This window comes from Bubalus kerabau, chromosome 22 (genome assembly GCF_029407905.1).
Source record: "Bubalus kerabau isolate K-KA32 ecotype Philippines breed swamp buffalo chromosome 22, PCC_UOA_SB_1v2, whole genome shotgun sequence".
NCBI lineage: Eukaryota > Metazoa > Chordata > Mammalia > Artiodactyla > Bovidae > Bubalus > Bubalus kerabau.
The window spans coordinates 14,085,464-14,103,907 of record NC_073645.1 but is presented as its reverse complement, the minus strand read 5'-3'; the positions used below and the strand labels follow the sequence as shown (position 1 = coordinate 14,103,907).

General features: G+C 34.5%; 1 protein-coding gene across 3 annotated transcripts in view; it reads right to left on the bottom strand.

Annotated features, from left to right (window-relative positions):
- KIF20B (kinesin family member 20B) overlaps nucleotides 1-18,444 on the bottom strand; it is an 85,364-nt gene that overhangs the window by 63,320 nt on the left and 3,600 nt on the right. For all 3 annotated transcript variants that reach the window (XM_055560066.1, XM_055560065.1, XM_055560067.1), the window contains exons 2-11: nucleotides 15,729-15,876; nucleotides 7,577-7,663; nucleotides 7,357-7,476; nucleotides 6,460-6,598; nucleotides 5,716-5,900; nucleotides 3,792-3,828; nucleotides 3,083-3,310; nucleotides 2,044-2,155; nucleotides 870-941; nucleotides 635-781 (exon numbers count right to left, since the gene is read on the bottom strand). In XM_055560066.1, the coding sequence (XP_055416041.1) occupies nucleotides 635-781; nucleotides 870-941; nucleotides 2,044-2,155; nucleotides 3,083-3,310; nucleotides 3,792-3,828; nucleotides 5,716-5,900; nucleotides 6,460-6,598; nucleotides 7,357-7,476; nucleotides 7,577-7,663; nucleotides 15,729-15,875 (1,274 nt within the window). In that variant the 5' untranslated portion in view covers nucleotide 15,876. The remainder of the gene's footprint in view (nucleotides 1-634; nucleotides 782-869; nucleotides 942-2,043; nucleotides 2,156-3,082; nucleotides 3,311-3,791; nucleotides 3,829-5,715; nucleotides 5,901-6,459; nucleotides 6,599-7,356; nucleotides 7,477-7,576; nucleotides 7,664-15,728; nucleotides 15,877-18,444) is intronic.

Below are 18,444 nucleotides of genomic sequence, written 5' to 3'. Positions count from 1 at the left end.
CAAGTCCCGTGAAGTCAGGATACTGATAAATTTTACAAAGAAATAACATAACAACCATGGACTTAAATTCTAGGTTAGTGATTAGTTTCATTTGTACTAGTCATTTTCTGTTTATTCATGTTGTTTTCTTTAAACACTGCTACTATTATTATTAGTACTGACAATAATAACCAACTAGGCAAAATGTAAAGGAAGTCACAATGAAGTGGGTTGTGTTCTCTAGTGTATAGCAATTATGCAATATATAAACCTTAACTAGAAAATGGTAAAGGCTGGATTTATCATTTACTTAGCCTAAAATGCTAGTTAATACAGAAATCTACCACATCTAGAAAAACACAGTGCATTAAGAATAATATGGTTTCAAAGTCTGTTAATAAACCAGCATTAGAAGCTTATTATCTATGTTGTCTGTTGATACATATTTGCTATAGAAAATATACTGTGTTTACCTGAGTCACTGGCATTGACTGATGATGCCATTGATAATGCCAATGATAATTTCTATCATTCCTAGTCATTACGTAAGAAGCAAGTTAAAAACAAAAGAACTTTCTAAAACTAGCAAAGCTGAAAGTTTAAATATTATTAATATAATCCTTGATATGCTGATAACATGTTCAGCAACTCTTACTTTGACTTTTCGCTGTTCTTCAAAACACTGATACACTTTCCCAGAGTCAATAAAGAAGTGTTGATATTCCCAGTCTCCCTTAACCTTTCACCTTCATTCTGTGTCCTCATGCTTCGTTCTGAGCCAGCAAGATCACATAAAGACAATCTAAATTAACCAGAGGAAAAAAACTTTAAAAAATTCTTCAAAACAAAAAAATTCAAAATAATTACAATTTAAACAATGCTCAACTTACTCACTGACTCGTACTACATGTGGTATTTCTGAATCTTCAATCTGTAATATTCTAATGGTAAATATGCTGTGACTAAAAGAAATAAACAAAGATTAAATATTATCATTCTTTATTTCTGCATTCTAATAGGAGAGGCAAGCATCTAAATCAGTATCTATTTTTTATCCTAATACTAGCCATCATTACAGGACTACATTCTCCAACTAGCTGTCAGGTATCCCAGTTTAGTGCTCCACTGTCACCTATATAACACTCAACTACTAAAACCAAAGAGCTTATCTTTCTTTCACTTAGCCCCAGAGCCTTCAAATTTACTCTTCTCAACATTCCAACTTCTATGAATGAAGTAATTCATAATAAAGTCTCAATTTGCTTGCAAAGATATTACTTATTAAAATGGTATAATGTACAGCTAAATCACTTGAATCAAGCAAAGTATACATTTGGCTTAGATGCCTACTAAATATTGGCTTATCTGGATTATATGTTGTCCTTAAGCCACACATGGGAGACGGGGCTCTTTCTCCTTTAAGAGAAAATCTGTTTTAAGTATCTCACTGTTTAAACTTAACATCTTTTTGTTTCTCATTCTCCAATCCCTTTCATGAAAACATCCTTCCTTAGCCCTTTGAAATACTGGCCGAACTCAGTATTTATACAGTGTCTATGTTCATGGAGTAAGTAGAAAAAACCCAGAGAAATGTCCTATATTACAGGCAATTAAAACACTGAGCTTAGATGTTCAAGTATAGAAAGAATAAAAATATTCACGTTGAGTGCAAATTAGTAAATTGTATGTTAGAACAAGAAATTAGTCCTGATAATCTTATTTAACATATCAGAAAACCTACTGTCTGATTTAATCTTAAATTAGTTGTATTTAAATAAGCACAGCTACTAGGGCTTCCCTAGAAGCTCAGTTGGTAAAGAATCCGCGTGCAATGCAGGAGACCCAGGTTTAATCCATGGGTCGGGGAGATCCCTGGAGAAGGAAATGGCAATCCACTCCAGTATTCTTGCTTGTAGCATTCCACGGACAGAGGAGCCTGGCGGGCTACAGTCCATGGGATCGCAGAGTCCGAAGGGGCTATGTGACTTTCACTTTCACTTTCAAATTAGCACAGAACACCTGGGTGCCTCAGGTCAGGCTTATACCACAAGATTTACTCCTTACCTTCTACTAGAAGCATTGTTCAGTTTTGTGAAAGCAACACTCTGATGCTTTGTTCCTAGCTTTAAAAGTCTATACGCTTCTTTGGCATCAGATACTTGAATCCACTGTAGGTCTTTAAAAAATAAAGAGGCACATATCAATTTACAAATGTACAGCATTTGCTATACAATGTAATCTCTTTGAAGATTTGTAATCTCTTTCCTAAAGACATATAATGAAATCTTTCTTTTAATAACACGTCCTAGGTATAGCCAACTCAGCTATCTCATATTCCACTAGGAAATAAATACACAAGATGAGGATATTATAATGATTTTCTAGCATAAACACAAAAAGTAAATGATCCTCAACAGTTTGCCAAAGGGAAAATTAAAAATAGGTTAAGATTCCTCAGATTTAGACATAGGAAAAAAAAAAAAAAAAGACCAAGTACATTACAGAGTAAACCTAGATAATTAACTAGCTATGAGATTTTAGATAGATTGCAATTCATTTGTGAGTCATGAAATCAAATTTCTTGAGCCATAACTAGCATTTTGTAAAAATGAAGTAGAATGTACAAAACACCAAAGTGTATTCCTTGCAGTGAGGGTAAATATAATTAATGATCATTTTCAATTGTAAATATGCATACACACACACACGCGCACGCGTGCAGGTTGAGAATCATGATGTCATTAGTAAGTATTTCCTGCTGTAGGGTAGTGATTTTTAAAAGGTTGGAAAAATACCACTGTGGTATACCAAGTAACTCCAAGGTCTGAATACTGTTACAAAGCAGCAGAATAATGTGAATATACACACACAGCTTTTCCTATTCCCTAAAATTCCATCAATAATGCTCAAGAAACAAATTACTAAACTCTTTTACCTTCAGGTTTAATGAAAATACCAAAACATATTTTCAAAGCACAAACTACTCTTACTATCTTGCAATTAATAAATAGTATAAAAACTTTCAATTTCCAGTCTACTTTCCTATAACAAAGCCTAGAAAGAAACTGCAGAGCAAAAAAGTAAAAAATACTCATCAGTATACCTTTTATGAAAGAATAGCCCTTTACATCTTGGGAAAGGCGCAGTGTCTTTCTCTTTTGGAACTTAGATGATACAGGAACAAACAAATCATAAATACATTCGTTGTAAATCTCAAAGAAAGATACCCACACAGAAAATTTTCTATTAATATCTATATTCAAGTTTGAGTGTTCACAATCTTTCATGGATTCTTCAAACTCTGGGATACTCAAAGAGTTTGTTAGACTTCCTACAGAAAATAAAAAAAAGATAATCACAAAATTAAATAAGATAATAGGCTATTATCTTATTATCTTTTAAGCCTCCCCAGCTTGAGAAACTAAGTATACAAATCTTCTAATTAGCAGTGTCCAAATTTTTTTGGACCAAAGCAGATAAAAATATTTGTGTTAACCAAAATTTGGCTTTTTTGTTTTGCAAATATGTTAACAAACCAAAATGAAATTAAATGTAAAGGGCAGAGAAAAAAATAGTGCCACTCTTGAATTCAACATAAAAGTTAACAATCAGTAAAAGTTAACAATCAGTAACAATCAGTTATTAAATCCAAATAAAACCTTATGGTGACTGGCATTTCATAGAGTTATGTACCATTTTTGAAGTATTATTGACTGTGTCATTAAAGAAATTAAATCACCAGAAGTGACTCAAAAATTAAAAGCCTTTTAAATAATCCACATCTTAAAAGTCTATGAGAAAGGAAACCTTACCATAAAGAGCACCATAACTGTCGTTATGCGTAACAACCTGAAAAAGAGTTCTTAAGTTAAAAAATGTTTTTTGTTACGATTAAATAACCAGTAAATTCATTACCTATCCAAATAAGTCACCAGCCTTACATCTACTCAGTTCAACAACCTAATAAGAAATTTGGGGAAATTACAGAAAATATTCAAAGGAATACCGTCATATATGATCCCTGCCACTCAGAGGCAATTACTATTAATATCTCAATATATTCCTTTCTTTTCTTTTCCCTACACTGATTGCATTGTAAGCTTTCTCTCTATAAAATTAAAAATTATTAACAAACATTTGGTGGCTGCATAACTGACGAGATGTGATGTGAAACGACTTAATTAAATACTATTAAGATAGACATCTTAGTATATTTTTTCTTTCTGTAATTTAATTGTTCCCTTAGGCTATATACCTTAATCTGAATTGATAGATGAAAAGATAACGAACTTTTTTTTAGGTTCTCACTCATAATATAGTATTGCTAAATTGCTTTGGAGAAATACAGTTTACAATCAATATATGGAAGGGAAAGTGTGTATCTCATGTCATATACCTGAAACATATAATACTGTACAGCAACCTCAATAAAAAGAGATTTTTAAAAAAGAAAATATGATCTCAAGATTTTAATATTTTAATAATTTCACAGGCAAAATAATATTTTAACTAGACAACCTGTTGGAGAATTTTTTTTTCGGTATTAATGACTTGAATTTCCTCTATGAATTATCTATACAAATATCCACCAATCTCCACAAATCTTGTTAAAATACTATTTTACTCTCAGAGAGCATAATCATGGACTCTGAACTTTACTCTCTACTGAGCAACACTACTTTGAAACCCTGATTTCTAAATTATTTAAAAACAAATCCCCATCAGTGTTTTCAATATATCCAAAAAGATTGTTACTAGTTTTTAACAATCTTAGAATAAACATGCAAAAACATAACACAAAATCCAGAAGGCACAGAAGGAAAAAATAGACAAGTATAACTTTATTAAAACATGTTTTAATAAAAAATTATTAAAAAAGGAAACATAAACCGATGAGACACGTGAACTAATGTAGTAACAGACTTATGATATGTTAAATGAAAAAGCACGTTATAGAGTGTCTTTATAATAAAATCTCATTTTTGTTCAAATAAAAGACCATTATCCCACATATAAAAAAAAGGAATAAAGATATACGCGACTGTTTATATATGACTATATTTGCGTGTGTACATGAACTTCCCGGTGGCTCAGTGGTAAAGAACCCGCCTGCCAAGGTGGAGACACAGGTTCAATCCCTGGGTCCAGAATATGCTCTGGAGAAGGAAATGGCAACTCACTTCAGTATTCTTGTCTGGGAAATCCCATGGACAGAGAAGCCTGGTGGGCTACAATCCATGGGGTCACAAAGAATCGGACATGACTCAGAGACTAAACAATATATAGACATACATAGAAACCTCAGTACATAGATTTTATTATTTTTGGTATACTGAGAAAAAGATCAAAAAGGATATGCTCATATCTGTTAATATTAGTTTTTCTCTTCAGAAATGAAATTACAGAAAATTATTTTTTATTTTTCATATCCTCTTGTTTAGATTTTGTATATACACATTACTTTTACAAATAGAAAAAGGATTTAAAAAAATCATTATATAGAAAGTTGCTGTTTCTACAACAACCTAAAATGATTAAAGAACATTTACATTTGTTTTGTTTAAACATTTCAGCTGTTTGTACAATACAAAATGAAGAGATGTCTTCAAAAAAGCTTTTAATCACAAAGAAAAGACAACAACTACAACAAGCTATTTCAATACAGGCTGAAACAAACTGAAGAGCTAATAAAAGGTCACAATTATGTGTATTTTATCTGCTAAAATACTCCCATACCTCTTTAATTTGCCGAAGTAATGCACTTTTGCTAGCGACTTCTTCTTTCTCTTGGTCTGGTGATAACCGTAAGTATTCTCTGGACCTATGTGGTTTAAGGTTCATCTTTGTATACAGTCTTTCCTGAAGACTATCAAATAATACATTCAAAGTTCGAGGAAGAATGCCAGTATTTTCTTCTGTGCCTATGACAAGAATTTGTGTTTTACAGTCTCTCAAAGTACTAAGAGTAAAGAAACATTGTTGAGCTACCAAGACTCCTTTTATACCACCAATAGGCAAGAGTTAAAAAGCTAAGACAAAAAGTGAGAAAAGTTGCAGATTACTCAGTGTTCCATCACTTTGGTTTTCATTGTATAACTGACATTTATCAGCTATTAGTCTGATGTAAAACCTGAAATTTTACATTCAGATCAGATTTTAAGACTGGCTATCATTCATTATCACAAAGTATAAAAGTAAAATAAAATATGGTGTTTCCCTGGTTTTCTATGCTTAATTCCTTATGTTACATCAGTCCTTTTTCCAAGTTTTCATCATTTAGTTCTCTATCATATGGGTAAAGTAGTTTTACAAATTAAGTCAATCTGATTTAAAAGCCATGGGCAATACACATTCAATATGCTATTACTATTAAAAACAGAGCAAATTTGCAAGGTAATGGAAACATAACTATAAGTATTATGAAAATGAGCAAATATTAGGGCTTCCTTTTTTCTTTCTACCAAAAATAAAACCATTTACCTTGAAACGTGTAAGTTTTTCCGGAATTGGTTAGCCCATAAGTAAAAATCAGCCGACTCTGTCCTTTCAAGAGGTCTTTAACTGGCTGCAGAATGCAACCCTGGAAGAATTCCTTCTGTGTAGTTTCTGGGCCAAAAACCTAAACAAGCATTTTTTAAAACAAGTATTTTTAGAAAATTCAGGTTAATTAATAGTCATGAGTTCTACCCTTTAACATTTTTAATATTTAAAATATCTGTCTTACAAGACTCATTCTTAGAGTTGACATATCCCCAATCCCAACAGATACAATTGCTAGTTTAACTACTGCCAAAAGTTTTCACGACAGAAATCTGATCCAGCCAATAACCTTTCATCTAAATTTTTAAAAGAACGTTTCCACCAACCACAAAGAGACTGTAAGATTTTTACAATGATTTGTTCACTTCCAATTATATGTTTACACACCTAAAAGTTGAGCCCTACCATTGAGAAAAAAATACCAGAACCTAAGATCTAAGTTTCATAAGCACAAGGTGTGTAGAGTTCATTATATACAATTAGGTAGCAATTTCGGAGAAGGCAATGGCACCCCACTCCAGTACTCTTGCCTGGAAAATCCCATGGACGGAGGAGCCTGGTGGGCTGCTGTCTATGGGGTCTCACAGAGTCGGACACGACTGAGCGACTTCACTTTCACTTTTCACTTTCATGCATTGGAGAGGGAAATGGCAACCCGCTCCAGTGTCCTTGCCTGGAGAATCCCAGGAATGGGGGAGCCTGGTGGGCTGCCGTCTATGGGGTCACACAGAGTCAGACACGACTGAAGTGACTTAGCAGCGGCAGCAGCAGCAATTTAGCTTAAGCCAAGTCTTTTTATCTTAAAAGAAAAACCTTCAGTTTCATATGGGCACCTACCTTGGAAAAACTGAATTTTTGTGCCATCTGCCCAGAGCTTTTCTCACTTAAACGACCAAGGGTAGTACACTGAGGATCCTTCAGGACAACAGTCTGTGAATCCAAAATATACACACAGCCCTAGAACACAAATAATTAAAAACCCACAACAAGTAAATTAAAACGATGATATCGTGCTCACTTAATGGAAATAAATTATAAAATTAAATTCAGCACCAACCTCAGACTCATGTTCTTTTTCTGGCTGTGTGAATGGTCTTACTCGAAGACAAACTTGGAGATAATCTTTAGATTCAGAACTGTTTGCCTTAAAAAGGAGAAAATATTTTAAAGATATAAACTGTAGAGTTTCAGAGATCACCTTTCTTTAAAGTGGCTGATTGTTATAGAATAATCTGAGATTATACAAAACCTCTAAGCAAACAGTGACTCTTCTGTTTTCATCCATTTTATATTTGCTTAAAGAAAAACAAATCTGTTTTAAAAAAAACAAAAATGCCAGAGAAGATTCAATTTCCCCTGCCTTCTATATTTATATTTAAAGTTTACAATATGCTTCTTTGGCATAAAACCGTAACTTTTATAATCAATACAAATAACAGGGCTGAAAGTCACTAAAACAAAGAAGAGTAGAGTAAATCACAAGTACCCAGAATACTCAATTAACCCAAATGCTCAAGACCATCATGCATTTTTTATTTATTTATTTATTTTGGTGTATTATATTCTCCTTACTGCTTCCTTTAAGAAAGGAATTAGCTTAGTTCATTTTTTTAAATAATTTTAAAGAAATGCTTTATATTAAAAAGTAAAACACAATTCACCAAACAAGACACAAGAAGAAAATTTGAATAATCCTATACCTATTAAAGAAATTCAACTTATATTCAAACAAAATAATCCTATATAAAAACTCCAAACCCTCCAAAAACCAATACCATTTGCAATAACCTGGTAGTTCACTGGTAAATTCTCTCAAACATTTAAGGTTATAATTACACAAATTAAAGACAAACTCTAAGAAAATGGAGAGAGAACACCTTTCAATTAATTTGAGTTTGACATAACCTGAATACCACAATCTGACAAAGATATCCTCAGAAAAAATTACAGAACAATATCCCTAATAATTATAAGATAAAGGCAAAATGTTCTCCAAAGTGTTGTACCATCTTCTATTCCCACAAACAGTGGATAAACATGTCAGTTGCTCTGTACACTCACGAGTGGATGGTGTAGCCAGTCTTCTTCATTATCACCCTTCTAGTGGGTGTGAGGGTGGTATCTGATTGTGGATTTAATTTATGCATTTCCCTTATAGTGAAGAAGAACTAGAGAGCCTCTTAATGAAAGTGAAAGAGAAGAGTGAAAAAGTTGGCTTAAGCTCAACATTCAGAAAACGAAGATCACGGCATCCCATCCCATCACTGCATGGCAAACAGATGGGGAAACAATGGCGACAGTGGCTGACTTCATTTTTTTGGGCTCCAAAATCACTGCAGATGGTGACTGCAGCACGAAATTAAAAGACCCTTACTCCTTGGAAGGAAAGTTATGACCAACCTAGACAGCATATTCAAAAGCAGAGACATTACTTTGCCAACAAAGTTCCATCTAGTCAAGGCTATGGTTTTTCCAGTAGTCAGGTATGGATGTGAGAGTTGGACTATAAAGAGAGCTGAGCACCGAAGAATCGATGCTTTTGAACTGTGGTGTTAGAGAAGACTCTTGAGAGTCCCTTGGACTGCAAGGAGATCCAACCAGTCCATCCTTCCTTTAGGAAATCAGTCCTGGGTGTTCATTGGAAGGACTGATGCTGAAGCTGAAACTTCAATATTGGAGATTTTGGCCACCTGATACAAAGAGCTGACTCATCTGAAAAGACCCTGATGTTGGGAAAGATTGAAGGCAGGAGAAAGGGACAACAGAGGATGAGATTGCTAGATGGCATCACCAACTCAATGGACATGGGTTTGGGTAAACTCCGGAAGTTGGTGATGGACAGGGAGGCCTGGCGTGCTGCAGTTCATGGAGTCGCAAAGAGTAGGACGTGACTGAACTGACTATGACTAATGATGTTGAGCACCTTTTGATGTGTGTATTAACCCTATGTATAGCTTCTTTTGTTAAGTATCTGTACAAATCTTTTGTTCATTTTTATTAGACTGTTTTCTTATTATTGACATGTAATTGTTTTAATATAATATGAAAAAAAGTTGCCTGTCAGGAAAAAAAAGAGGCAAAAATTCCCTAACAAAATATTAGCTAATACATAAAATAGGAAAGTATATCTTAACAAAAAATAGTTTATCCTAGTGCAAGGTCAAGCTGGCATTCAAAAATCAATCAGTAGATTAAAAGAATAAATGAGAAACTTTCATCACTACTAGATGCAAAAGAAGTGCATATGAATGACTTGAATTTGATACACGTATTCAACATCCATTCATAATAAGAATTACAAGCAGACTGGAACAGAAGGGAACTTCCTTAACCTGATAAAGAGCACTTATAAGAAACCTATACTTAACAGCATATATTATGACAGAAGACTGAATCAAAGAAGAGTAGCAAGATGAGTAACAACAAAGGGATTTCTGCTTTCACTACCTCTATTCAACACTATATTAGAGGTTCTAGATGTTTTAGCCAAAGTCATCAGTTGAAAGGAGGGGGAGAGGAGGAAAGAAGCGAAGGAGAGGGAAGAGGAAAAAGAAGAGAAGAAAAAGGAAGAGGGAAAGGATGGGAAGGTAGAAATAAAATTGTCTTTATTCACAGACATCATGAACATCTACATTTTTATATGTTAAAAATATGACAACACCTTCAAAAAAGTTACCAGAACTATTAAATGAGTTTAGCAATGTAGTATGATAGAAGACCAATATGCAAAAAGTAACGTTTCTGTATATGCTTGGAAGAAACAGAATTTGATTAAAAAAAAAATACCATTTGCAATAACCTCAAAAATTATAAACTAATTAAATAAAAATCTTAACAATAGATCAGGAACACCATACACTGAAAATTAAAAACATTGCTCAGAGAAATTAGAAGGGACCAAAATAAACAGAGATATGCCTCATTCATTATTTGGTGGACTCAGTGTTAAGATATCCAATCCATTCTTCCAAAACTGATCTATAGATTCAATGCAACTGCAACAAAAAATCCCAGGAAGTATTTTGGGGGGATTAACTGACAAGCTCATTTAAAAACTCAGATAAATGCAAAGTTCCTAGAACAGTCAAAACAATTCTGATAAAGAAGAAATTTGATGGGCTAACACTACCACCTGAGTTCAACACATTTTAAAGCTACAGTGATCAAAACAGTGGGGTACCAACAGCCAGAGAGATACATAAATGAAACAGAATATATACAGTATTCAAAAATAAACCTCCACATACAAGAGTATTTGATTTATGACAAAGTTGTAAAGGAAATGCAGTACAGAAACGATAGCTCTTTCAACCAACTGCTAGAACAACTGGATATCTATATACAATTTTAAAAATAGCAATTTGAATACATATCTCACATTGTATAGAAAAATTAATTTCAAATGGGTCAGAGATCACAGACTTAAATATAAAACTAAAACTAAAAACTTCTAAAAGAAAACATAGAAGAAAACCTTTGTGGCCTTAAGCAAAGATTTCTTAGATATGCCATCAACAGCACAATACATAACAGAACAAACTGGTAAAATGGACTTCATCAAAATTTAAAACTTCTCTTCCAAAACAGCTGAAGGATGAAAAAACAAGCCATAGAGGAAATACTTGCAAAGGATATATCTGACAGACAGATGTATCCAGAGAACATAAAGAACACTTAAAATTCAATTTAAAAAAAATTCTTTTAATGGGCAAAAGATATAAATTGACATTTCTCTGAAGACACACAGAGGGCAAATAAGTACATGAAAACATATTTAACATCTTTGGTCATTAGGTAAATGCAAATATCAATTAGATTATCAATACATACCTATTAGAATGACTAAAAATAAAAAAGACTACTCAGGATAGCCAACATGAAATTGAAATAGAGGAACAAAGATGAAGAACTCACAATATCCAGCTTTAAGACATACTATAAAGCTACAGCAATCAAGATAGTGTAGCAGTGGCAAAAGAACAGAATCAATGGAACAGAAGAGAGCCCTGGAACAGATCAACATGAATATAGTCAGTTGATCTTTGACAAAAAAGCAAAGGCTACACAAGGGAGCAGACAATCTGTTCAACAAATGGTGCTGGAGCAACTGGACATCCATATGCAAAAAAATTAACCTAGACATAGACTTTACACCCGTCAGAGAAATTAACTTAAAAAGAATATAAACCTAAATGTAAAATGCAAAACTATTAAAATTCTAGAAAATCTGGATGACCCTGTGTTTGGTAACGACTTTTTTGATTCAACGTCAAAGGCATGATCTATGAAAAAAATAACAGATAAGCTGGGCTTCGTTAAAACTAATTTTATTCTTTGTAAAAGACATAATCAAGAGAATGATAAGACAAGCCAGAGACTGGGAGAAAATATGTGCAAAAAGTATACCAAATAAAGGACTATTAGCCAAAATATATAGAGAATTCTTAAAATGTAATAAGAACACAAACTGATTAAAATGGGCCAAAGACCTTATCAGATATCTTATCAAATAAGATATACAGATGCCAAATAAGCATATAAAAAGATGCTCCATACTTTATGTCATCAGGGAAATGCAAATTAAAATGAGCTATCACTACACATCTATTAGAATAGCTAATATCTGAACACTGACAACCAAATGCTGGTGAGGATGTGGATCAACAGGAATTCTCATTCACTGCTGGTGAGAACGCAAAATATTACAGCCATTTTGGAAGACAGTTTAACAGTTTCTTACAAGATTAAACATATTTTTGTTCCATACAATCTAGCAATCATGTTCATTGGTAATTATCCAAAGAAACTGAAAACTTATGTCGACAGAAAATGTGCATATGAATGCTCATAAAAGTTTTTTTCATAGTTCCCCAAAAGGACGTAACTAAAATGCCTTTCAATAGGTAAATGAATAAACCACAGTACATCCATATAATGGAATATAATTCAGAACTAATTATAATTCACAACTAAACTTATAATTATAAATTATAAACATAAATTAAAATTATAAAATAAATATATACTTATATATATTTAAATTATAAACTAAATTAAAATTAGAACTAAATATAATTCAGAACAATGGAAACAGTGAGAGACTTTATTTTTTTGGGCTCCAAAATCACTGTGAACAGTGACTGCAGCCATAAAATTAAAAAACGCTTGCTGCTTGGAAGAAAACCTATGACCAACCTGGAAAGCATGTTAAAAAGCAGAGACATTACTTTGCTAACAAAGGTCCATCTAGTCAAATCTATGGTTTTTCCAGCAGTCATGTATGGATGTGAGAGGTGGGGACTATAAAGAAAGTTGAGCACTGAAGAATTGAGGCTTTTGAACTGTGGTGTTGGAGAAGACTCTTCAGAGCCCCTTGGACTGCAAGGAGATCCAACCAGTTCATCCTAAAGAAGTGAGTATTCGCTTCAAGGACTGATTGCTAAACCTGAAGCTCCAATACTTTGGCCACCTGATGGAAAGAACTGACTCATTGGAAAAGACCCTGATGCTGGGAAAGATTGAAGACAGGAGGAGAAGGGGACGACAGAGGATGAGATGGTTGGATGGCATCACCAACTCGATGGACATGAATTTGAGTAAGCTCCAGGAGTTGGTGATGGACAGGGAAGCCTGGCATGCTGCAGCCCATGGGGTCGCAAAGAGTAGGACACAACTGAGCAATTTAACTGAACTGAACTGAACATCCTTATAAAGGAATATAATTCAGAACTAAAAACAACTGACGTATCAAGCCATGGCAAGACATGGAAGAATCTTAGATGCCTACTGCTAGGTGAAAGACGCCAATCTGAAATGGCTACAGACCGTATAATCCCAACTATTAAAATACGATATTCTGAAAAAGGCAAAACATGGGAGATAGTTAAAAGATCAATGGTTGGTGGGGTTGGGAAACAGAGGAACAGGTGAAACAGATGAATTTCAGGGTAGTGAAAATACACTGTATAATACCATAATGATGGATACATGTTATTACACATTTGTTCAATAGAATGTGTAACACCAAGCATAAACCATAATGAAACTATATTGTAACGAATATGAGTGATTATGTGTCAAAGTATATCCATGAATTGTAACAAATATACCTCTGTGGTAGGAGATGTTAATAATGAAGGAAGCTATGTGGGGGCAAAGAGAATATGGGAAATCATTGTATCTTCTCTTCATTTTAGCTGTGAATATAAAACTCCTCTAAAAAATGAAGTCTATTTAAAAACAAACAGATTGACTACACCAAGGGCTGGTGAGGATGTGGAAGAACTTGAAGTCTATTTAAAAACAAACAGATTGACTACACCAAGGGCTGGTGAGGATGTGGAAGAACTTAACTCTCACACATTGTTACTGGGAATATAAAATGCTATTATCACTTTGGAAAAGTTTGGTAGTTTCTTAAAAATGATCCAGTCATTCCAACCCTAGGTATTCATCCAAGGGGGAAAAAAAAAGGAAACATATATCCATACAAAGATTTGTATACAAAATTTCATAGAAGCTTTGTTTGTAATAGCCAGACACTATAAACACATGTGCCCATCAGCAAGCAAATGCCATTGTGATACAAAAGCAGACCTAGAAGACCTAGAAAATAAGTAAACCAATCAATATTTGAATTTCATATAACTTTCATGTCATGAAATAGGATTTTTCTTCTTCAACCATCTAGAACTGCAAAAACCAGTGACAGCTTGTGAGCAGTACAAAAATAGGCCATCCCTTCTTCTCTTCTTTTATGATTAAATCAGCTAAAGGAAAAAAGCCTGCCACATGAAATGGGTATTAAATAATTAGTTTTCTTTTATCTATGTTCCCTATACTCCCTCTTCCCCTTCCATCATTTTTTTTTTTTACCATTTCATAGCTTTTTTTTTTTAATTGGGTATTCACATGGTTGGTGTGCATTTTTGCTTTTCAGAGCTCTCATACAGGTATTTTAGTTAGTCTCTAGTTACTGTTGTTGTTTTAATGTTTCATGGGGGAAATGAGGACTTGGAGCATTCTAGTCTGCCTTTTTGCTAGTGTCAGTTCCTAGACCACTTGCTTACATAACACACACACACACACACACACACACGCAAAACAAAGTCACTGTGAGTAGTTTTAAATTTCCAGCAAAACTGAGGACAGAGAAAGTACATGAGGAAGTACAAAGTTCTCATATACTTTCTGTCCCCACACAAGCAAAGCTTCCCCCTCTATCACCCCACACCAGAGTGGTAACTTTGTTACATGTCATTATCACCCAAAGTACACAGTTCCCATTAATCAGAGTTCAGTCTCTTTTTTTTATTAGAATACAGTTGATTTACAATGTTGTTACTTTCTACTATACAGCAAAGTCAATCAGTTATACCTATGCATATATCCACTCCATCTGTCTTTATAAAAGGGGTTAGTACATCTCTAAGGCATCAAAGTTAACAATCTAATCTGTAATAAAGACAATATAAATACATTGAAAGTAAATTTGTAAGAAAAAGTCTATAAACACAGCAAACATAGTAACAGGTAGGGTGGTAGAAACTTAGTAATGTTTATTTCTTAAACACTACTAAGTTAATTTTTTTTTAATTTGCATTATTTTTAAAACTAGGCCTGCAGTTCCCAGGGGCATAGTGGAATATTTGACATTTTTGAGAGAACCATAGCAATACTTGACACATGTTGAAAACCATGAAGTAATTTGGTTTCAATACTGGATCACACTACTTCTTTTGACAAAGTCATATCTTAGTGAAGCTGGATTTCTCAGTGGTTGTTGTGATGAAAAGCAAGTACAACCCCAAAACAATGAAGAAAAGGAAATGAAGGTGGCAGTGTCTAATCTGATTCCAAAGTCTGAGAAGTTGTGCAGCACCCAAAAGGCACACATAACCCATCAGTAAGTAATCCTTGGTTAGTGAAGAAGGATGTTAAAATTCTTTTTTCATTTAATTTTTTCTCAAATGGCTACTAGGTTAGGCATAAATAGTTATTAAGTTGTCTGCACCTACTATTTGGAAAGCAACTGTTAAGTATTTAGGGCACCATGAGAAAACTACTGATATAAAAGTCTTGTCTTAAACCTACAAGGTTTGGAAAGCTCATCTTTAGTCGTACCTGTCAACAAGTGTATGTGTGCATGTGTGCACACGTCCATTAACACTCAATCACGACAATCACCATAATACTTTTCTTGTACTTACCTCAGTGCTGGAAGCAACTAAGGAAAATTCACGAGAGAGGTCAAGCTTAATGCCATCAAAATTTATTTCTGAAGGTCTTGCAAGTGGGTCAGCACTGAAAACATAAGATGGTCTAGACATCCCATCTTGATTTAAATTAGATTCCATTCTGCAAGAATAACAGTAACATCTTTAGAAAATCTCAATAAATCAGCATATAAACCATCCATAGTTTAAAAAGTCTATGAGTCCAGCCCGCTATTTCTTGCCACATAACTAGATTTCCAAAAGAAAGATATTACTATTTCATCTATAACATAATGAGCCAAGGAAAAGGCAAAAGAACAGATTACTTCCAGATTCTAAATCAACTAATATTGGGACACTGCCTACCACTACTGTTCATGTGATCCAACCAATAGGTAGATTCATCCAAAGAGATTTCAAGAGTGAAAATAATCCACAAAGTAAGACAGTATAAAACATTCAGTCTCTGTCTGAAATGCTCTCAGAAGTCAAATAATAAGGTGGAATAAATATAACCTTGTGCTTAGTTTTTTTAGTGTCTTCTGAAGAATATTAGATTTTGTAATGTTTTATAATTTAGGAGTTAAATTTGGTTATGTGGACAATTACTTTCAACTGAATTCTTCCAAACAATGCAAGTAAAAAGTAAAGTACTGGGCATTCCCTGGTGGTTCAGTGGTTAGGACTCAGCATTTTCACTGCCAGGGCCAGGGTTCAATTCCTGGCTGGGGAAATGAGATTCCACAAGCCATGAGGCATGATTTAAAAAAAAAAAAAAGTGATGTGAACGTATTTAAAACAGTACCTGATATGTCACAGGTGAATATGGAATACTTTACCAGTAAACTATTACACTCAAAAAAGATGTACTTTTTCCTAGAACTAACACCCAAAAAAGATGTCCGTTTCATTAGAGGGGGCTGGAATGCAAAAGTAGGAAGTCAAGAAATACCTGGAGTAGGGGCTGGTGCACTGGGATGACCCAGATGGATGGTACAGGGAGGCAAATGGGAGGGGGGTTCAGGATGGGGAACACGTGTACACCTGTGGCGGATTCATGTTGATGTATGGCAAAACCAATACAATATTGTACAGTAAAAAAAAAAGAAAGAAATATCTGGAGTAAACAGGCAGATTTGACCTCGGAGTACAGAATGAAGCAGAAAGAAGTAGAATTTTGACAAGAGAATGCACTGGTCGTAGCAAACACCCTCTTCCAACAACACAAGACTCTACACATGGACATCATCAGATGGTCAATACCGAAATCAGACTGATTATATTCTTTTCAGCCAAAGATGGAGAAGCTCTATACAGTCAGCACAAACAAGACCGGGAGCTGACTGTGGCTCAGATCATGAACTCCTTATTGTCAAATTCAGACTTAAATTGAAGAAAGTAGGGAGAACCACTAGACCATTCAGTTATGACCTAAATCAAATCCCTTACAATTATACAGTGCAAGTGACAAATAGATTCAAGGGATTAGATCCGACAGAGTGCCTGAAGAACTGTGGATGGAGGTTTGTGACACTGTACAGGAGACAGGGATCAAGATCAACCCCAAGAAAAAGAAATGCAAAAGGCCAAAACGGTTGTCTCAGAAGACTGAGTAAAGAAGAGAAGCTGAGTAAAGAAGAGAAGCAAAAGGCAAAGGAGAAAAGGAAAGAAATATCCATTTGAATGCAGAGTTCCAAAGAACAGCAAGGAGAGATAAGAAAGCCTTCCTCAGTGATCAATGCCAAGAAATAGAGGAACATAATAGAATGGAAAGACTAGAGATCTCTTCAAGAAAATTAGAGATACCAAGGGAACATTTCATGCAAAGATGGGCACAATAAAGGACAGAAATGGTATGGACCTAACAGAAGCAGAAGATATGACGAAGAGGTGGCAAGAATACACAGAAGAATTACACAAAAAAGATCTTCACGACCCAGATAATCACGATAGTATGATCACTCACCTAAAGGCAGACATCCTGGAATGCAAAGTCAGGTGGGCCTTGGAAGCATCACTACGAACAAAGCTAGTGGAGGTGATGGAATTCCAGTCGAGCTATTTCAAATCTTAAAAGATGATGCTGTGAAAGTGCTGCACTCGATATACCAGCAAATTTGGAAAACTCAGAAGTGGCCACAGGACTGGAAAAGGTCAGTTTTCATTCCAATCCCAAAGAAAGGCAATGCCAAAGAATGCTCAAACTACCGCACAATTGCACTCATCTCACACGCTAGTAAAGTAATGCTCAAAATTCTCCAAGCCAGGCTTCAACAGTATGTGAACTGAGAAATTCCAGATGTTCAGGCTGGATTTAGAAAAGGGAGAAGAACCAGAGATCAAATGGCTTTTGTTCGATCATCAAAAAAGCAAGAGCGTTCCAGAAAAACATCTACTTCTATATTACTGACTATACCAAAGCCTTTGACTATGTGGATCACAACAAACTGTGGAAAATTCTGAAAGAGATGGGGATACCAGACCACCTGACCTGCCTCTTGAGAAATCTGTATGCAGGTCAGGAAGCAACAGTTGGAACTGGACATGCAACATACTGGTTCCAAATCAGGAAAGGAGTACGTCAAAGCTGTATATTGGCACCCTGCTTATTTAACTTATATGCAGAGTACATCATGAGAAATGCTGGGATGGATGAAGCACAAGCTGGAATCAAAGATTGCCGGGAGAAATATCAATAACCTCAGATATG